The following is a 22471-nucleotide window of genomic DNA, read 5'->3' on the forward strand; positions in this document are numbered from 1 at the left end:
TCGCTGTTTCTATTACATGAATGAGTGTGTTTGCTTAAGGGGTTTGGTAATGTGTCTTTTGTTAACTGCTCATGACAATGACATCGTTAAAAAGGTTAGGCTATGCGAATTAAAGGAATTGAGCACCTTTGGCTTTCAGTCTTTTCAAACAAGGCTCATGTTGTTTATACCCAACCCAACCCACAAAGGCTCAATCATTCCCATGATAACAGCCACTGACTTGAGTAGGTTTAAATCCGGTGTACTCAAATAGTAGAATGTTGATAAGAGCTCTACTTAAACAATTGTAAATTAAACTATCAGAATCGAACCAGAGAATTCAGATTCCCCCCTATCACAAACACGGTTGATATCCTAACAATCCAAGCAAGCGAAGCAACCTGTCCAAGCATGTAATGTCATATAGCAGGGAAGAAGGCAGGCTGCCTATGCATTTGCGTACGAGGTATGTTCAGTGGGCAATTGGGCATAACCCTTATGGGAAAAAACACATGATTTCGCATGTGAAACCATTTCGTTTTGGAACACTTCACATGTGATGATATTTCACATAACCTTTCACATGTGGATTTCAACTTTCACATGATGCCCCGCAAACAAAAAGGTGCTCGGATGTCCCAAAGTAGCCACAGTGTTTTCCACTTACATATGACTACATTGTGTATGTTTATTTATTTATAAAGTAATTATTATACAACATGTCCTAACCTGGGATTTGAACTCTCAACCTCTTGCTTCACAGCATTCTGATCTTCCTGCTATGCCACTATTTATGTGTCAGTGACTGATTGCTCCTGTATTCATACACTTTGGACTTTGTATAATACACCCAAGAAAAACTATTATATTTATCATAGTGATTCAGGAGTAATACGCCCCTAGACAACTATACTGAAAACCCTTGAATTGCTAAGATAAGTCAATGAAATCAACGATGAGAGAATAGCCAGATTAACTGATAACTAAAACAGCAGGGCAGATGACACTCTTTCTCCAAGTGCAGAGATATGTTATAAGTAATGAATGTGTATGAGCAGCAGAAAGATCACTGTAATCCAGAGGTTGTGAGTTCAAATCCCAGGTGAGGTCATATTGAAAAGTCAGTACTAAGTGATCATGTCAAATGCAATCATATTGTCATTGATTAAAGATTTGTACATCTTTTTTACAACACATTTAACTCAACAGCGTATCACCTACCTTAAAACCCCGATACCATTTCATTAGTTCCCTTACAAAAAAAACGTGAAATTTCACATGCGAAATAACTGTTTTTACAAATTGAGCTGAAATGTTCATGTGAAAACAAAAGAGACACGTGAGTTCAGCTGTTCACATGTGAAACTAGATGTTCACATGTATTCAATATACATTGAGAGTACAACACATTCCAAATATTGAGTTTCACTGCCTTTTGCTCTCAGAACTGCCTCAATTCATTGGGGCGTGGACTCTACAAGGTGTCGAAAGCGTTCCACAGGGATGCTGGCTCATGCTGACTCCAATGCTTCCTACAGTTGTGTCAAGTTGGCTGGATGTCCTTTGGGTGGTGGACCATTCTTCATACACACGGGAAACTGTTGAGCGTGAAAAACCCAGCAGCGTTGCAGTTCTTGACACACTCAGTCCTGGCCACCTACTACCATACCCTGTTCAAAGGCACTTAAATATTTTGCCTTGCCCATTCACCCTCTGAATGGCACACATACACAATCCATGTCTCAATTGTCTCGAGGCTTAAAAATCCTTCTTTAACCTGTCTCCTCCCCTTCATCTACAATGATTGAAGTGTATTTAACAAGTGACATCAATAAGGGATCATAGCTTTCAGCTGGATTCACCTGCTGTTCCTAATGTTTTATGCACTCAGTGTAGAGTTCCCATGTTAAATGTTAACACCACCTTTTCACATGTGAGGAGAATAACATGTTTTCACCGTACATGTGAAATGTAGATTCACATGTGGAATTAGCGTTCACACATGAAAAACTTTCACATGTGAAAATCGAACTTGCACTTTCCCGTGACAAATGTCCACGTGGAAATCTAACTCTCGCATGTGGAAATGCATATTGACGTGAAAAACGTTAAAATGTTGTCACGTGTAGTTTCATGGTATCGCATGTTGAAATGTTGCATCCCCATGTTGTCACATTTGTTTCAAATGAGATCATGTTTTCACATGTGCTCAAATGTTTTCACATGTTGCTTTTACATGTTGTCACGTTATCACATTAACTTGACATAAGACCACATGAGAAATTCATGGGGTTTTTTTCCGTAGAGAAGACACATCAGGGCTTGATTATCTCTAATATAATGTGCTCTTTTCAGCCCTGGCTTCAAATAGTATTTGAAATCCTTTCAAATACTTTATCTGTGCTCGGTTGCGCTTGCCTGGCTCAATAAACCAATAGATTATTCCAAAAACCACAAACCCGGCCCATCAGGCATTCGATGCAGGCTCAAGCAAACGCTCAAAGTATTTGAAGGACTCTTTCTTCTGTTACGTCTTACAGTACAGTGGGAATGGAGAGCATGCAGAGCACGCCGGCATGGACATCATTAGCCTGTGTGCTGGTAGTGTTGCATTCCTTCCTAGTAGCCCCTGCTACCTGTATGACATACCCCAGCTGCCAGTACTGGAACTCCTTTTTCTAAAGTAGCGTGGAGAGCACTCCCAGGTCAGATGTCAGATGAGTGGAACAATTACACACACGCACGCACACAAAACACACACACATGCATGTACACACACACACACTGATCAGTAGTGATCCTCCTCTACTCTCTGGTATGTGTATCTCTCCTATTTCTCTCCAGTGGGCCAGTGGCATTTGTGATAACATTATCTGTGTAGCTAGACAGCCTGATTGGTGGAAGTCAGTAAATGTCCTCCCTATTATCTCTGTCATCGCCTTGGTGACGACTGGCATTTATTCAACTTGACTGATGAGCTCTGACTATTTATGTCTGCCAGGGTCTAGATACTACAGTCAAAGGTTAAATATCTGTCTTTGTTGCTACAAATGTACAGATCTTCTTAACCCAGAGGAGCTCTCACTTGACACTCTTCCCATTTCTGGATTCCTTATAGAATCATTGTGTGCCACAGTAGCGTCTTTACTATAATGCCTTCTTGTTATGAATGAATATTGCGTGGAATTGCTTGATGTTTCTTTCTCCAATGTCCCATCCACATCCCAAGCGACTTATGAATGAGACGTATTGGAGAGAAAGAGAGAGAGGGAGAGAGAAAGGAATTATGAATTAAAGGAGAAGAGACTGATTGACTTGGGTTGTTTGGATGCTGTCTTGTCCTTGTATGCCACAGCTCACTCACCCTTTACGTGACATGCTCATTTCCTCGTTCCTGGTCAGGCAAACCTGATTTAGAGTCACATGACACAACCCAACCCGGGTCCTGGGTGAGGGGAGGGGGGCGACAAAATTAAATTAGACCCCCCAAACTGGATGAGACAGCTCGGAGGGACGGATGGGAGGAGAAAGGTGCCCTTCAGTTCAGAACTCCTCACTGGTCCTCCCTGTCTTCCGTCTGTCATTGTCTGGCTGCCGCCTCTCATTGCTCTCTCCCTCCTCCTCCCCAGTCTCTCCTCTGTTTACTCGTTCTACCTCTCTCCAGTCTGACTTCCCTGTGTCTGACCTCTCCCGACTCCTCATCAGTACCCACCTCATTGCAGTGTGTACAGCATATCAACGAGAAAGAGAGCGAGAAAGAGAGCGAGATGGGGAAAAATCGACACATCCTGGCTTGGCTGCCTGCCGCTCTATTTCACATGGGCAGTCATCTGTGTTACAACTATTATCTTTTATTGAAGCAAGGGAGGACAGCTCAAATTGTTTGGTTATGACACCTTTTAATCCAAATACATACATTTCACTCTCTGTCTAAAGGAAACAAGACATTTTGAATTACTACTCTCTCTGCCTCACAATGCCACATGTCTGTATGGGGAAAGACCTCTGATCAGATAGCCAAATAGGTGGCAGTTATCAATGGATCAGTGGATATGCATTGTTGACGTGGTGTAGAGGTGCCTGGTGTAGTGGATATACTCTAATTTTGCTAACATCTTCCCAAACGGCCCGCCCGGCGAAGTAAAGTCGCCCTCTGAGAAACAGTGACATATACTCTGAATGACCTAAAATGATGAATCCCATATTGGTCTTTCACAGTCAGGACAAGCCAAGATGTACTGTGCAAGTAATCTAATAGTTGGCCTACTATTGAAATAGATAAACGAGGATGTCAACCGAGTCATAAATTCACAGATTTCTTTCAGGTTTTAGCTCTCAAAGTCACATTTTCATAATTGAAAAAAAAAAAAAATGTTCTAAGTCAACATCAATGCTTAAACCACATCAGGAGACCACTTTTGAGTTGTAGTTACCCTTTAATTCAAATGTGCAGGCACTTAGCACTGTTATTTCGATAGCAGTGTTTCTGTAGCGGACATGAGATGGAGTTTGCTAAACAAATGGCCACTGGATTGATGCAAATAATCACGATATCATTCTGCCAGGTAGACATACCTGGCAGAATGTATAACATTTCATTGAGAAGGTTTTTTGGAAAGCCTTTCCATCTAACAGAAGACGGTTAGGCCTGTCATTAGCATCTCTATATGTTTCCTGTTCCTTAATTGTTTGAAACCTGGATGTTTTACTTCATATTATGAGGCATGTCTTACCTTGCTTCAAAGTAGCCAAGCCAAAATAAGACCATAGAAATGTTGAGGGAAACATTTTAGAAACCTCGTATGCGCTCTCCTGTTCTATAGGCCTATTTTTCAAATCAACTTTCCTTCGTTGTTTAGCAGCCAAAGGCATTAACCTGGTCATGTTAGCAACCCATAATAGGTGTTGCATCTTTAGATCTCTAACGCAGTGTGCACAGTGCTGCGCTTAAAATTGAGAAATATAGTTCATCAACATTTTAACCCGAAACATTCTGATCTGTTAAATCAGCCTTATTTATTGATACTGCGTATACCTCGAGTAAACTACTTGTGAGGATTAAGAAGGGAGTATACGCAATGCCCACTGAAAACAGTGTGTATAATGCGTATTGTTGCGTATACCTTCCACTACACCACTGGGTATCATCTGATCTCCTGCAGACATGCGTGTGGTGCCCTGTTGTCAGTGAGTTTAACATACTGTACTATAGATGGCTAATCTACTATAGATGGCTAATCTTGGGGTTGAAATGTAAACGCAGATTTGTTTTGTCTTGTTTGGATCCACAGACTCCTTGTTGGAGCACCCAAGGAGAAGGCAGAGTCTGGCGTGAAGGCCAATGAAACAGGAGATGTGTATACCTGCCCTGTAAACGTTGCCCAATCAGATTGCACCAGGATGAACCTGATTGGCTCAGGTAGGCATTGTGGTTTTGCAGTTGTTGCTCAGAGTTGCTAATTCTGCTTTTAAAATGTAAGGAAATATTATAGTACATTTGGACTAAGAATAGATACTGATTGTTCCACAAAGGTACTATCCATTTAGAACACCACAGAGGAAATGTTAATATCAAATCAACTGAAATAAGGGATTTGAAGAGGAACATAAGGATGAAATTTGTTCTGATTCCTAAAAGAAATGCCTTATTGTTGTATTGTATTGAAACCCAAAGCACAGTGATGATGAGTGGTGTGATATACTGTGACCTTTCAGACCCTGACCTCATTGAGGGTGAGGACAGAGTGGAGGATATGTGGCTGGGGGTAACGGTGGCCAGCCAAAGACAGCCAGGGGGGCGAATTCTGGTGAGTAACTTCTTGTCTGCTTATTAAAGATTCATTGGTTCAAGAGGCCATCAGTCAATCCTCTGGTGACCCTCCAGACCAGCAACTCTCCTTTCTGAGTTTACTGAACAGATTAGTGTAAATTACAGCAAAAAAAAATGCATTCAATATTGATATGAATGATTATCTCTGGCAAATGACTGTATCATACTACTTGATTAAATGGCCAAGTATGGAATGACCAAGACAAAGAGGTTCAATTCTGATTCTCTCTCTCCTTCTCTCTCTCTCAGACCTGTGGCCATCGCTTTGTGAAGTTACATGGCGTATTGAAGCTGCGTCAGATGATTGGGAAGTGTTATATCCGTGGTAACGACCTGAACTATAATGAAACAGACATGCACTGGCAGAACCCTGATCAGGTGTGCAGCCACACTAAAGACATCACAGGTGAAGTCATGTGCAACATGGGCATCTCTGCTGCCATCACTGACACAGAGGTCATCGTGGGCGCCCCTGGGAGCTTTGAGTGGCAAGGTAGGCATAGATTTGTTTGAGACTGCAAAAAAGTACACCCCACAGGGACAATATGGTCAGTAAAGTTAAGTACAGTCATGACCAAAATTATTGTCACCCTTGATAAAGACGAGCAAAAATATTTTAGAAAATAAATAATACAAATACTATATAAACATCTTTTATATTAATATAATTTTTCTGAGAAAAATATTTTGTTTAACAAGTAATCTTTTTTTTCTCTCACAAAGATAGGGGTACCTTCCCCTTGCGAGGATAATGGCACTGAGCCTTTTTGTAAAATGCTTATTGAGATTGAAGAACACATTGGGATCTCAGGCCATTCCTCCATACAGAATATAGCTAAATGTACAGCCAGCATTTTGTCTATATCGATGCTGTTACAATTACCAAACGTTTGGATAACTTTTGTGTATCAGCAAAGTTGCTTGAGATGCCGCCACTTGCATCTGCAACCAAAATTGATTTAGCTGAACTCATCACATTTTTTATTAATGTTATTTCATCTTTATTTTGACAGGGAGTCACGCTGAGACCAATGTCTCTTTCACAGATGAGCCCTGCTTACACATCAGTACACTTTACACATCACTATACACATCAATATTCACATCAATACACGAAAAGCAAAACACAATAATAGAAAACAAACCTCAGTCAGCCTTTTGAATTGCCCTAGAGCCACCAATTCATCCAATATCAGAGAGTTTTGAGATCATCCCTCAAGTAAGGAGCAAAAAAAAAGCAGATTTACCTAACTCAGTGGCGATCGAAGGGATCTACAGAGTTAGCCGTCCCTGAGACCGCGTCTAGTATCTCATTATTCTGTATGTTAACAATGAAGTCAGGTACGGCTGGAGTTTATGCAGGACGGCTTTATAAACAAAACCTGCTACATTTAGCCCTATGCTAATCTCACCAGGTGGCCGTGATTAGATCCGGGTTCGAATTCGGCTATTACAGCTATTTGTCAAGGCCATAATGCTCTTCAACTTTTTTTTTGGACAATGTATGATACACTTAAATGTTGTATAGTCCTTTATATTTTCTCCGTAAAAGCACATGGGTGTATGTGAAACGGATAAGCAAAAATGTGGGATTTAGTTACTGTATACACTGAGTGTACAAAACATTTTTCCATGACATACACTGACCAGGTGAAAGCTGTGATCCCTTATTGATGTCACTTGTTAAATCCACTTCAATCAGTGTAGATGGAGGGGAGGATTTTTTGTCTTGAGACAATTGAGACATGGATTGTGTATGTGTGCCATTCAGAGGGTGAATGGGCAAGACTAAAGATTTAGGTGCCTTTGAACAGGGTATGGTAGTATGTGCCAGTTACACCGGTTCGTGTCAACAACTACAAGGCTGCTGGCTTTTTCACACTCAACAGTTTCCCGTGTGTGTCAAGAATGGTCCACCACTCAAAGGACATCCAACCAACTAAACACAACTGTAGGAAGCATTGGAGTCAACTTGGGCCAGCATCCCTGTGGAACGCTTTCGACACCTTGTAGAGTCCATGACCCGACAAATTGAGGCTTATGAATTGGTAACATTAGTAAGTCGCCTAGTCATGAATGCGATGCTCATGCATTATTGGTACTCTACACTTGAGACAGACAAAGTGAAGGGAACGAAAGTAAACTTTGAATTTACAGCTTTAAATATATCCCTCTGGTGGCCAGGTTGACATATTTTAAGAAATGCCATTGGTGTGTGGAGAAACAGTTTAAGATCTTTGATTGGCTGATGCGAAATTTGTTTTAGGAAATAATCCTGGCCACATGGTGACGGTTAACATAGGGCTAAATGTACAAGGTTATGTGATGGAAACAGCTAACATGTAGCCTGTGATCAGGCTACATGTTATGTTACATCTATGTCGATGATTTTAATTGGCTGATGCTTAAACTTTTTCTCATGTTCGCAAGTATGGCCCCCTGGAGTTTGCTAAACGGCATTGCCACTTGGATTGGAACCGGTACTATGGTCAGGTGACATGAAACTAGAGCTCTTTGGCCATGCACCCCAGTGGTGGGTTTATCGTCGAAAGAAAGATGCATATGCAGAACAGAACAGAACCCCATACCTACTGTAAAATATGGTGGTGGATCTTTGATGTTATGGGGCTATTTTGCTTCTACTGGTCCTGGGGCCCTTGTTAAGGTCAACAGCATCATGAACTTTACCCAGTACTACAAAATTCTAATCCAAAAACCTGGTTGCCTCTGCCAGGAGGCTGAAACTTGGCCGCAAGTGGATCTTCCTGTATTATTTTTTATACTTTATCAAGGGTGCCAATAATTATGGTCATGACTGTATGTTAGCCTGGTCTGTGTGTGTGGTATGTCAACACATATGGTCATTGTCATGCTAATCGTGTCAGTTTTTGTGGTTGTTTCGTATTTTGTTTTAAAATGTCAGTGTGTTGTTCTGCTTCTATTTCAGGCAATGTTCATGTCTCCTGGATGAATCCAAATGTCATCTATGACACCAAGAGAAGCAGCTTCCCCAACTTTGGTAATCGACGGCACATTTACATAGGTACAATTTTTTTCTTGCTTTACCCAGGAAACTTCTATAGACAGATTTGAATTGAACGGGTTTTTAAAAGTAAACAGTGAACATGATGTGTGCGTTTTCTGTTGTCAGTTAACCTATGTTGTTAGTACGTCAGTATGTAGTAGTTAGAATAGAGTGGCTGCATGGCCAGATTTTCTAGATGCTTCTTCCCGATAGCTAAACAGCCGTACCTTCTGCGCATGTGCAAGATTCTCTACTTTACGAACAATTTCTTAAGATTAAGATCAGATCACGTAAGTTAGACATAGTATTTTTTTAAGTTAGTACTAGTATGTTGTTTGTTGTTGTTCTGTTCCAGGCTACTCGGTGGCAGAGGGCCGAGGCCTCCTCAGCCAGAACCAGGACACAGTGGTGACAGGGGCTCCTAAGGATAACAAGGATGACGCCAAAGGCTCGGTCATTCTGACTGTGAAGAAGAAGTCGACGTCAGGGGACGGGGACCAGCTGAAACCCTACCTCACCCTGAGAGGCGAGCAGATGGGCTCATACTTTGGGAACTCCTTAGCCGTGGCAGACCTCAACAATGATGGGTACAGTGTGGATTATAACTTTGTCTTACTTACTCCTCTTAATCCCCATGGGACATAAGTAACTTGTTTTAAATCATTGATATAGCTTATTTTGGAATTAATTTAACTGCAATATCATTTTTTCCTGAATTCAGTTAATTGAAATATTATTGACTGAACCCTGTCAATGAAACAACACTCTCTTTGTTTGCACATTTCTGTAGTTGGAATGATCTGATCGTCGGAGCCCCGTTCTATTTTGATCGGAAGAAGGAGCTTGGTGGAGCGGTATATGTCTATATGAACGAGAACGGCTCCTTCCGGCAGAAATCCAGCATCATACTACGAGGCCCTAGAGACTCTGCGTTTGGAATGGCTGTGGCTGCCATTGGAGATGTCAACCAAGATGGCTTTCAAGGTAAAACGTTTAAATAAACCAACATTTTCTCACATTTATAAAGAACCTAGGATAGAAAGTAGTTAAAGGCCCAGTGCAGTGAAAAATGGGATTTATATATACTTCCACTCTGAGGTTGGAATAAAATTGTGAAAATTATGATAATGCACTTTTAGTATAAGAGCTGTTTGGAAAAACTGACTGAAATTTCATCCTGTTTTGGTGGGATGGAGTTTTGAACTGCCTGGTGACATCAACCGGCTGTAAATGTCCTGATAGACCGTTATACCACAGCGTTGTTGAATACTCGTTTCTGATTGGTTAGAAGGGCATTCTAGAATGGACATTAAAACCAGATAGCGGGACAGTTGGAAAAGATATCTGGAAAGTTGAAAATATATCAGACACCTTGCAATAATGATGCAATATACGCCTACACATGCAGACAGTACTTGCTACAAAGTTACAGAAAGCTAAACTAACAACCACACAAACCGAAATTGGATAGATTGTAAATGCAGGCCCAATGAGGAAGAACTCAGTTAGCTAGCTAGCATTGTTTTGCTTTTTCAGAGACATATTGATGAACATGAATTTCTCCGGTCCCTATGTTGCAGTCACAAAGCAAGTGGCGCTATGCTGTCAAATCCTTCCACGTTTCTAGTTTGACAAACTGTTTTCAGCAACGGTATTTTTCAATTCAGTTGTCATATTGGCAGATTTGCTAGCAACTAACTATTTCGCTAGCTTCTAGCCTAGTGTTTGATAAGCAATGCAACCTCCTCGTAATGAACTGGCAAAATTGGGCATCATCAGCTGAACGTTATGGATGTATCCAAATTAATGTCAATAGAAAACAGCTTAAACAAAAGCAAATGCAGCTATTTTGCTGTTATTCTGGCTACGGAGGTTGTGACTGTGTTAGCTATAGCTAGTTGGCTATAGTAACTAGCAAGCAACTGGGTCGCGGACCATAAATATCAAACTAACCAAAATATGAGAAATTATGAATTCTCTTATAAAAATGGAAATATCAACAGATTTTTTTTACATTTCTACCGGTAAATGTGTGCGTTAGTATTGTTTTCTTTGGCAACTGTGGTGTAAGCAGGATAAACACCTCCGTTCTGTACATTAACTTGGAAAAATGAACTTCACTGCGTCATCCACATTTCCAAGGTAAAGTACAGAACTTCGGCGTTTATCCCTTACATAAGAAAGAGAGTTACAAACCTCACTGCCAATAACAGCTAGTTTTCAGTTTTCCCCTCCCCACTCAGGCCACAGCTAGACAGTCCTAGCAAAATGAAAAACAATCACAGTAAGGTACTTAACTGTTACCCGGAAATGATTTGATATTGAGACAAAAACGGCTGCATTGAACCTTTAATCTCTCAGAAAATACAGTATTTAAGAATAAGCTACATATATCTTTTTACAGCATTGCTGTCCTGAACACTATACAGTAGATCACCATAACGTCTATGACACTGGTATTATAAATCTATCATGTGCCTTTCTGACATGAATCAAAGCTGTTTGAATGGGATTTTGACAACATTTCACTTTCCCTAAGTATTGGCTCAGTGCTGAGTGCTGACATTAAATTAAATGGATAGAACATTCCTGGCCCTCAGTGACGGAACAAGGCTTTTGAAGACCTTTGTTGGAGACACAAGAGCCTATCATTTCTATCTCTTTCTCTCTCTCTCCCTCCCTCTCTTCACAGATTTTGCGGTGGGCGCTCCGTTCCATGGAACAGGCAGGGTGTTCATCTGGACAGGCAGTGCTGAGGGCATCTCTCAGGAGCCCAGTCAGGTATGGAAACACACCCTTAGGCACAGGATCTAGGATCCTCCCTGACTGCTAACCTTAGCCGTAAGGGTACTACATGTAAAACCTCAGATCAGCATCTACGGGTCACTTCATCCTATGGGGCTCATGGTGAGGAGAGCTGCAGAGCTGAACAGCTGTTGCAACATCTGGTTGTTGTATTGACCTCCCTCTCCTTAGGTGATTGAGGGGGAGGATATAGCTGGAGGTGGGTTCAAGACGTTTGGCTACTCCATCAACGGAGGGTTGGATGTGGACGAGAACCGCTACCCCGACATGGTGGTCGGCTCACTGGACGACCGCGTAGCCTTACTGAGGTAGCTAATCACAACAAGGATCTGTTGTTGCATTTAGATGTATATTGTGTTTTCGGCCATCTCAGTTCTCATCCTTCGACCAGACGTATTGTTTAATGCACAGCAAATCTATTGTATCAACCATAAATCCCTAATGTATGGTATATGTTCATGTTGTTATCTATTTGATCAGGGCCCGCCCAGTCATTCACCTCATTAAAACTCTTGAAGTGACGCCGGAGATTGTGGACCCTAAAGACTGTGACAACTGGTAAGATTTTGTTTGGTATAATTGTATTTGGACATAATGATTTATTTTCAATGCTTGAGGATACTCAATGTTTCAGCAATAGTGATTAAACCCATATTATGACCCTGAATCGGGGAATCCCTGACCATTTGAGTATGTTTTTCTGTGTTTGCAGTGTGGAGGTGAAGGTCTGTTTCTCCTACACACTGAGCACTGGGGCCAACGACTTCAGAAAGAACGTCAGTGAGTGTGGTTCTGTTATAACATTGTAATTAGATGACCACTGCTCTAACACTAACACTGCTATTTTAGCGTTGATCAGTCATTCAAGTGATCTTATGACAAGATTGCCAACATGTTTGAATGTCATTTCCGGAGCAAATGGAATTCAATTTAGTCCATTTAATTAGATTTGGTTCAATAAATTTCAATTCAATACAGTTTATTTATCCCCAAGGTACAATTGTAAGCCGAGGATGCATCGAGTTAACATGAGTCCTAAAGGGCCATTGTGACTGTTGGTTTCATTTGTGCCTAGCTATTAACTAATTAGTGAAAGTGATTGATTGGCAAGATGGTCCAGCCAATTAGCGCAGGTTGTTCATCAAAAGGGGGAGGGTATAAATTAGCAAGACATTGTTGGAGTTCGCCTTGCATTTTCCTGTACCCCATGTGGGCGGAGTTGGCTCATTTTAGACCATTCTCTACCCACCCGGGACACGGGGCTATGCAAAACAAACTCCACCATTGTTACCCTTGAACCTATGAGCTTGTCAAGAAACACACGCATATCATCTCTAAAAATATGTTTTTTTTATGACATCACTGGCTTTGTCCCCTTTCCTTTTGTAGCCAAAATCATAAATCAAATGACAGATACCTAATATTATTATCTAAATAAATCTTATGTCTGACATACAGTATGTATGCAAACACAACTGTTGGTTTCATGTGATTTCAAATGTACACAAAGCCTACTTGCTCTTATTGTTTTTATTTATTGAAGCCACATTTTTATTCAAACAATGGGGATAAAAGCTGCTAAATGAATGAATAAATAATTGTTCTGAAATTCCCTGACACATTTTGTCCCGTGTCCTCTCAGCTGTGAAGTACACGGTGGAAGCCGACCTAACACGGCACAACCACCGGGTCCGTTTCCAAGACAATGGCGTGGACAGCTACACTGGTTTCTTGTCAATGCCATCTGCCAAATGCAAAACGCTGAGGCTCGGACTAGCGGTAAGGAACTGTCACCGACATAACCTATTGTGACCACTGGGTTTGGTTTTGAATTCATCTCCTCCTCCAGGTTCAAAGCCCTGTATCGTTACTGATGATCTGCTTGTTGAGATTTGTTGGATAAATGCTTGAAAATAGCAAAGGGAGTTACCCTAACCATGTCTCGCTGTCTGTCCTGTAGAGTCCCATCCGAGACAAGGTGGAGCCCGTAGTCTTCTCCCTGAACGTATCCCTCCATGAGGGGCATCCCAAAGCCCGGCAGTCCCTGCAGAACCTGGATGCCTTCCCTGTGCTCAGTGAGGGAAAGGCCAGCCATGTCAAAAAGGAGGTTAGACCTAATGTTTACTCAGTTAATGTTTGATAACAAGGTGCGACTACTCATAATACTGTTTTGAATGTTCCCCTTTACACAGAATCTCCACTATACTATTTGTGTGTGTGCCTCTTCAGTTACTGCCCACGCTTTGTACACTGGGGTTTGTTGATAGTGTGTTGATGAATATAATATTAGCTCCACAGAGAATAAGTATACTTGCTTTCAACTTCTCTCTCTCCCTCCCCTCTTTCTCTATCCCACTCCCTCCCTCACTCCCACAGATTCACTTCCAGAAAGCCTGTGGCCTGGACAATACGTGCCAGAGTAACCTGCAGATGAAGGCAGAGTTTGCCAATGAAGAGCAGACACCTTTTCCCAGGTACAGTCATCAGAGGTCAGGGATCAAAGGTCATGACTAGAGGTATAGGAGGGATAGTTCAAAGTGTCATCAGCTATATGATTGGTGGCTTGAGAGGAACGTAAACCGTAGAGGTTGACTTTGAATAATGTAAGTCGTTTTTAGAGTGACCAAGACATCAAATCAAAGAGAAGATGTAATCTTTGTTAACTCTGTTTGTTGTGAATGTCCCTGTACAGCCATGATGGTCACCAGATCCTCCAGTACAGCGCCAATGTCAAGAAGGTCATGTTGGTCGTGGAGGTGACCAACTTCCCGTCGCCAGGGAAACCGGCGGAGGACGCTCACAATGCCATGCTCAACGTCACCATTCCCCCGTCGCTGATCTACTCTGCCTTTCGCTCAAAGGTAAGCCTGCTATGCTGTGCTACTCTGATGTCGCTCTATGGTGTAATATGGTGAAATTGCCCCTAGGCGCTGATCTTGGGTCATTTTAGCATATTCTCTACTATTGGTTAAGGTTAGGATTGAGGGTGGGGAAGCTGATCCTAGACCTAGGGGAAACTTCACCTCGGAGCCTCTATTATGGTGCGTAATAGAGTTAATTAGCTAGAAGGCTAACAGTTCTATCACTCCCATTGTTTTGCACGCAACGATGCTAATGCTAAGCTATGGGTAAGTAAACAACCACATATTTTTGGTTCTCTGATTGGTGATTTATAGATAAGATTACTTGCTAGTTGTCCCAAAAGTGACTACTTCCTCTCTACTCATGAAATGGTTTCCTATGTTCCACAGAACAACAGCCCAGCCATCAAGTGTTCAGCAGAGGATATAGTTGTACTGTGTGAGCTGGGGAACCCATTCACCAGCAACCAGATGGTAGGTTCTAGTTTAAACTAGTACTCTCCACTACTTCGTCTGGACCACAGCGGATACAATACAAGTGGGATGGTAACATGGTACCATATATAGGGTTTTAAATGTGGATTTCTACCACATTATGTTTTCCAGGATCAGGTCCAGATCATCTTTCAGACGTCTGAGATCAGTCTGGACACCAGAGAGATTCGCTCTACGCTGCAGCTTTCCACGTAAATGTCCCTCTACACTTCCTACTGCCATCACCTACATACATCATCCCTCATCACAGCATTGCTTCTGGACTGACCCAGCTCCAATCATCTGTAACATTTAATTGCTTCTCAACCTTTGTCCTCTCTCAGATTGAGTAAACAGAGCAATCTACAACCGCTGCCTCTTGTCATGATGGTGGAGTATACACTGGATACGTCTTTTGCACTGTAAGTTATTGGTTTTGAGTCATTTTAAGGGCATGTTTTGATTATAGGCATTAGGTAGCACCATACTGTATATCACAGGGATCTGATTCAGTGTTACTGCCTCTATTCTAGTGCCCAGTACACAGGTCACACTCACTTCAGTGGGGAGATCATGGGAGAATCGGGCATGAAGACTGCCAGCGACGTCGGAAGTCCTGTGGAGTTCACATTTAAGGTTGTTGTTTTTTTTACCTAGAAAACAATCCTTGCTAGCATCTCTGAAGATCCTAAATTCACCTATGATGCCTCTCCTCATAGGTGAATGTTTTTGGGAAGCCACTGGGTAACCTTGGAAACCTGGAGGTGGAGTTTGATTGGCCCTGGGAGGTAGCCAATGGCAAGTGGCTGCTGTACCTGACGGAGATCCAGACCAAAGGGACGTCAGACTCTCACTGTGTGCCTCCTGGAGCCATCGTCAACCCACTCAAACTCATGGTAAACCTGTTGGAGTATTATCAGGGCTATTTCAGTGGTGTTTTGTTTATTCAGAATTCCAGTAGCTGGTATATTAATGTTAATGTGTTCCCAATTTTATGGTTTCAGATGGAAATCTCAACTTCAGGTCCACAGTTGATCATGTTGTTGTCAATATAACACCTAAAAAACAGCTACTTTTAAGTTCCAATATTATAACACTGAGTTATGAGGTCTGTGCCTTTTTGTCTGTTTTCCTTTTCCTCATAGTTGCCAGAGAGCAAAGCCAGGAGAAGGAAGCGAGAGGAGGGCTCCACAGAGGAGGTGCACCCCAGAGAACCCCAGGCCTCCCTCAATCTGAAGGGAACTCGCAAAAAGTCCTTTAAACTGGTGAGGCCTAAAATGCCTAGGCTTTGGCTTAGTGGGCTAATGCTCTCCTCTGGTGAGCAGGAGACCTGGGTTTGAACCCTGTCAGTCACATTATGAACTCAACTGAAATGTGTATGCCCAAATGGTGTACTGGTGCTAACTCCCTTTCAACTGCTGTTGTCTGTAGGACTGTGTCACGGGCGCTGCTCACTGTGTCAAATTCATCTGCCCTCTCCGCAACATGAACAACACTGCGACAATCATTGTCAGGGCCAGAGTGTGGAACAGCACCATGCTGGAGGTGAAGTCACCAAAGCACAGTGGTCTAGTCTTAATGTCAACTTTCTCCTCAGCTTCATTAGAGTGACTGGACTGGGTGTACCAATAAAGTCCTGTTTATGTGTTGTGTTTCCACAGGACTACAGGGAAGCGTGGCGGGTGACAGTGAATGGCAAGGCCACACTGAAACTGGTCACAGACAAACCCACCATCAGGATGAACACTGAGAGCACAGAGGTAATGACGCCATACTAGTCATACTGTAACAAAAGCTAGGCTACATCCATACTAATTGAAAGGTTATTTCCATGATGATTGCTGTATGATGATGATGATGATGATAGCTGATACATGATAGAGGAGGAATATACAGAATAATAATTGAGGATACACTTTTACATATAGCCTAAATGCAGACATAGTTGATGTCCTCTGTTTGATATCCCCTGTCCAGTTCACCCTGAATATAGACCCAGAGCTGGGGGAGGAGGCTACGTACCAGGTCCCCCTGTGGATCATCATCGTGTCTGCTGTCGCTGGCATCCTCCTTCTGGCCTTCATCATCCTCCTTATGTGGAAGGTAACGATCCAGTATATTAGGTATTACAATGGTCTGCCAGTTAGGTCCAATTGAACAAATATCCTGCACTGACATTAGCAGCAAGAGGAGAATGGAGATTCAATTTCGCCTCCAACAACAAATCCAAACAAACTGTTAGATGGTACGGGTACCGCGAGACTTCTACTGTCCACTGGTTCAAAAGGTCCACCTTTTTGGATCCACAATGGATCCTGTTTGACTTGTTATTCTGACCGCCTTCCCCTCCTCAGTGTGGCTTCTTCAGGAGGGCCAGCACCAGGGAGATGTACGAGGCCAAGGCCCAGAAAGCTGAGATGAAGACCCAGCCGTCGGAGGTGGAGAGGCTGACTGAGGAGTAGTGAGGCTGGGGAGGGAGGTCCCCCTGTGGGCCTCTGGAACAATGCACTGGGTTTCCTCGGTAAAATAATAGTCCTTCCGTCTGTGACTCCTTTCAGCTTCCAACGGCTTTTTGCAGCTTGCAGTGGCTTTCCTTAACTTCAGTCTTCCTCTCTTGCTGTCAAATTATAAATGATGTAATGGTTTCTCTTCATCAAGAGTATCTATCCACAGGGGAAACAGCATTTCAGAGGCTGTGACTTGTCTGATTGACTTTTATATGTTTATTTAACTCTTTTTCCAACCCTTTCCCCATTGCTAACTATTTAGTCTCTTCTCCTACCTAACCAGCTTTGCAGAGCTTGAGTCTATTGGTTGTGTGGTGATTTGATCATATATTTCACATATCTCATGATACCCGTGTTTACATTAGAAAGCTGTCAAGTATCTAAACAACAGCGGGACTGAGATTGCCTCACAAAATGTATACTGGTGGCACCAATGTAGAATTACTTTTAAAAATAACATGGTAATACCCAAAGTCTACACTTTTCAAATGTTCACTTTGTGTCGTCTACCATTGTCCCACAGTGTGGCTTTTTCAAGCGGCCCAACCACTTCAAGATGATGCCAATACACCAGGGAGTGAAGATTGGCAAAGAGGAGCGCTACCAGATAAATGAGGGATTCCTCATCGAGGAGCCAAACCCCAATAAAAAAAAGAAGCACTGGATCACAAACTGGACTGAAATGCAGCATTACTACTGACTGATACCTTCAACACTACCACTACTCTTATTGAGAAACTCAATCTCAATATGCATTGGCTGGGCGCTAGTCTGGATTTGTGGACATTATTGGGAACAGGACTGATGGTGTTATGTTCTTATAGTGTACAAGATTGAATGCTCTGGACCAAAATGTTATTTTCAAGAATTGTACTTTTAATGTTAGTTGTTTTGATGTCAACAAGAATATACAATGAGGGTACCAAACATTAGGAACACCTTCCTAATATTAAGTTGCACCCCTTCTGCCCTCAGAACAGCCTCAATTTGTTGGGGCAACGTGTCTACAACGTGTTGAAAGCGTTCCAAAGGGATGCTGGCTCATGTTGACTCCAATGCTTCCCACAGTTGTGTCAAGTTAGCTGGATGTCCTTTGGGTGGTGGGCCAATCTTGATACACACGGGAAACTGTTGAGCGTGAAAAACCCAGCAGCGTTGCAGTTCTTGACGCAAACCGGTGGCACCTACTACCATACCCTGTTCAAAGGCACTTAAATATTTTGTCTTGCCCATTCACCCTCTGAATGGCACACACACACAATCCATGTCTCAATTGTCTCGAGGCTTAAAAAATCCTTCTTTAACCTGTCTCCTCCCCTTCATCTACACTCCTTGAAGTGGATTTAACAAGTGACATCAATAAGGGATCATCCCTTAAACTTTTATTCACCTGGTCAGTCTATGCCATGGAAAGAGCAGGTATTCTTAATGTTTCGTATACTCAAATGTGCTTTTTTTGTATGTGGATTGTAAAAGACTAATTTGAAACAGTTTTAGATTTGCTAAAAGCGCTTTATTTTTATCTTATGATTTGATCTTTCCAAATGGAACAGACTGATATTTGCACGTCCTGTCATTTTGTACTGTGGTTTGAATATAAATGCTTTCAAAATGATTTTAAAACTATGCTTTTAAACTAGTACGTGATTTGTTTACATTTGTTTTCTGATGTATTACACTGTATGAGCCCAAGTTGAGTGATGGATGTAAATGTGCCAATAGAAAGTACAGTATGTTTGATCCCAGTGGCCTAATTCTGAGGAATGGATCAGAGATCGACTGATGAAGTGGTTCACACAGTAGTGTTCCAAGGCACTACTGCCACTCCTGAACCAAGAAGAAAAGAACATGGAGATGTTTCAATCACAGAGAACTGTGAGGTTGGGGTAATTTCAAAACGTTCAATGTACATGTATTGTAAACTACAGGTCTAATGGTTTGGTCGTTGTCTGATTGCTTTGTTTGTGTGTATTCTGTAAAATAATATGATCAATCTAGAAAATAGAGAGTAGGACTATAATTTCAGAACTCTCTCCTAACTATCAATGGCATACACCAAATGAATTGGGGACTGGGAGCACTGTGCTTGGCTGTTAACTGTATACATGTCTTTGTTAGTATGTGACATAGAGAAAGTAGACATTCCCATATGAAAAAATACTATAGCATATATATATATAATATGTTATAAATACTATGGTATTCACTCAAGTGTTTGAGGACTTTACTGTAGTATTCACTGTAGTGTTTACTGTAGTGTTTACAGTTAACTATCATATAAATATTGTAGTATATAGTATTTACTGTAGTGTTTTTGCAGGCATTACTGTAGTATTTACTATTGTGTTTTTGTTTTATTCTCTTTTACAAAGAAGTAGAGGCTTTCTCCTTCAGGAAACCTACTGGAGCACTACTATATTTTCCATAACCTATTGGTATCTGAATGGATAGTAACCTGTAGGGGCAAAATATATGGTCTATATTTGGCATTTAGGTTTCACATTTTTTCAGTGGCACAAATTGCGATATGGGGGAAGGGAATAGATATATGCAAATTAAATACTGTAGCATTTACTGTAGTTCAAAACGTGTAGTGTTTTTGCATACATTAATGTAGTATTTTACAGTATACTACAACATTCTATAGTAAGTTCTACACATGATCAAGGGATACTACAGTGTGTAGTATAGTATACTACAGTTTGCTATAATTATAGTGCAAGTACTGTATTATTTGGTAAGTATGTACTGTATTAATCTATAGTAAACTGGGAGGTTTTTTAATGTGGGTTACTTAAAAAAACAAATGTCAAGTGTGAGCCTACAAAGCTCCCCAAAGGACAGCTATTAACAGCTGGTACGTGGTGTGGGAATTGGGGGGCAATTGCCTGAGTGCAGTTTAATGCTGTTCTGTTGTCTCTGTTTGTAGTTATTTGTATAGCGTCTCTGATGCTTTTTTCTATGTGTATACTCAACCATGATGGTTCTATTCATTATTGTTTTTTCTGTTGTCTACTTCTGTATCTCATTTATATTAAAGTATTTTTACATGCTGCATGTCCTTTCTACACTATCATTTATAACACTACAGGTCCCCTGTACACAAAATTGATGTACAGGAGACCTTTATTTTGAAGGCTCAATGTACATACATTTCACCGGAAATGATTCCCCAGTCAGAGGTTAAGTTACCTCAATGTAAACAAACGAGCTATCTTAAAATTATCTTTGAGGAAATATTGAGCGTTTATGAATGAAAAGAAAACTGACATTGTCTTCGTGTCATCTGTGCTGTGTGGACAGTGACAGCGCTGAGGTGACCACACACACTTTGGAGGCAGGATCAAGTTAGCTAACAACTTGTAGCCAGCCGGAGTTAGCTAACGGCAGCTCGTTTTATTTGTATTTTGTTTAACTAGGCAAGTCAGTTAAGAACAAGTGTGTATTTACAATGACGGCCTACCCCGGCCAAACACGGACGACGCTGGGCCAATTGTGCGCCGCCCTTGGGACACCCAATCACGGCCGGATGTGATACAGCCTGTTGGGGAGGGTATGATTTGTGGAACGTTCCAACAGGAATCTGTTCTAAAAACGTAAAGTACAAGATTGCCAACAAACAACGTATACAAAGTAGCACGATCAACTCACCACGTAGCTTATACTTAATGTTTGTCCATAGGCTACCAGAGTGAGGACAGACATTTTCGGAATAAACGTGGTGAGTGACAAATTTAATGAAATAGCCCTCTCCCGACCCGGTGTCTTATTGGCCGCTATATAAATTTGAATGCGTTGTTTGTTGACAACATTGTTATTTACAAAGTGTTTGGAACAGATTCTCGTTGGAACGTTCCACAAATTATACCAACCCACTCTGTTAACATTGTTTTTGTTGTATCTAGGCCTATCTCCCGATTGTAAAAATATAAGAATACACTGTACAAAATGAATTATTCACAGAATTGTTAAAGCTACTGTAGCGTAATAGCTAAAGTTAACTAGCTAACTAACTAGTAAACCTGGTATGTCGCGCGACAACAGCAACAAGTTGCCTCTGCCGCCTTTTTTTTTTTTACTGATGTTGTTTCAATATACTTTACTTTCGTAACTCACCAAAGTAAAGTTGTTGCTATATTGCAGGCAAACCTTTCTCTGAATGCCTCAATGACTGTATATGAAGGTATGCATAGTAGACGACTAGCTCTGGTCCGTGCGCATGCGTTGGAGAACTATGACCACACTTTGCTCTTACCAACCACTAGGAGAAACACATATCAGATCCTTCCTGAAGTTGAAACTGCTCTGAGGAAGAGGTCCACAAGTGGTTGAAGGACTTCCAGAGAACATCAGACTTGACTTGAGAAAGTCAAAGACTTATCCCAATGTTGACAGAATTAACAAGTATAGAGTAAATTCCTCCCTTATGTATCAAACCGTTTATAGCAGGGTGATTCCTGATGAAACTAGAAAAAAACAGGACCATGATTTGGGGGATTTTCACGAAATGTAATCCATAGAAGGGTCCGTTGGAGGAAGGATTGTTGACATATATTTGATATTTTGTATTTTAAAGCATAATTGATAAATAATTAATTGAAATTGGAACATTTGTGACATTTTGGCCTTACCCAGGCCTCATAAGACACCATAATGTGTGGTGTCATATGAAGCGTTGCCGCTTGTTCTAATATGAGTAGTATTTTGATTTCAATAGCAATTCATTTATGAATATTGAAAATTATAAACATGAACATTGGAAATGTAAACTTTTAGATTTGGCTCTTTTTTTCAGTATATCGTTGAACATAATATAGGCTACTCTACGGGCAAATCAAAGTTCCAGAGTGGGATCTCTGCTAGTTTTAGAAATCCAATTTGTAAGCGTTACCAACAGTGAATGTGAAAGTGGTTTCAAATGTGTCGCCATCTGTCGGTGATTTGCAGGATGTGCAATGATACAAGTTAAAGGAGGGCTGTGATTGCCGAC

The 22471-nt window shown here is 41.4% G+C and overlaps 1 protein-coding gene across 1 annotated transcript in view; it reads left to right on the plus strand.

Annotated features, from left to right (window-relative positions):
- Positions 1-18089, plus strand: part of LOC115170977 (integrin alpha-3) — a 35864-nt gene extending 17775 nt beyond the window's left edge. The window contains exons 2-26 of the mRNA XM_029727397.1: positions 5271-5398; positions 5695-5786; positions 6059-6302; positions 8757-8852; positions 9190-9421; positions 9625-9818; positions 11527-11615; positions 11811-11947; positions 12120-12197; positions 12352-12419; positions 13282-13418; positions 13600-13746; positions 14016-14113; positions 14332-14500; positions 14891-14974; positions 15107-15186; positions 15319-15396; positions 15508-15610; positions 15694-15870; positions 16120-16239; positions 16406-16519; positions 16636-16734; positions 16952-17077; positions 17329-17495; positions 18005-18089. Of these exons, the coding sequence (XP_029583257.1) occupies positions 5271-5398; positions 5695-5786; positions 6059-6302; positions 8757-8852; positions 9190-9421; positions 9625-9818; positions 11527-11615; positions 11811-11947; positions 12120-12197; positions 12352-12419; positions 13282-13418; positions 13600-13746; positions 14016-14113; positions 14332-14500; positions 14891-14974; positions 15107-15186; positions 15319-15396; positions 15508-15610; positions 15694-15870; positions 16120-16239; positions 16406-16519; positions 16636-16734; positions 16952-17077; positions 17329-17436 (2998 nt within the window). The 3' untranslated portion in view covers positions 17437-17495; positions 18005-18089. The remainder of the gene's footprint in view (positions 1-5270; positions 5399-5694; positions 5787-6058; positions 6303-8756; positions 8853-9189; positions 9422-9624; positions 9819-11526; positions 11616-11810; positions 11948-12119; positions 12198-12351; positions 12420-13281; positions 13419-13599; positions 13747-14015; positions 14114-14331; positions 14501-14890; positions 14975-15106; positions 15187-15318; positions 15397-15507; positions 15611-15693; positions 15871-16119; positions 16240-16405; positions 16520-16635; positions 16735-16951; positions 17078-17328; positions 17496-18004) is intronic.
- The last annotated feature ends 4382 nt before the right edge of the window (positions 18090-22471 follow it).

This window comes from Salmo trutta, chromosome 32 (assembly GCF_901001165.1).
Source record: "Salmo trutta chromosome 32, fSalTru1.1, whole genome shotgun sequence".
Taxonomy (NCBI): Eukaryota; Metazoa; Chordata; class Actinopteri; order Salmoniformes; family Salmonidae; genus Salmo; species Salmo trutta.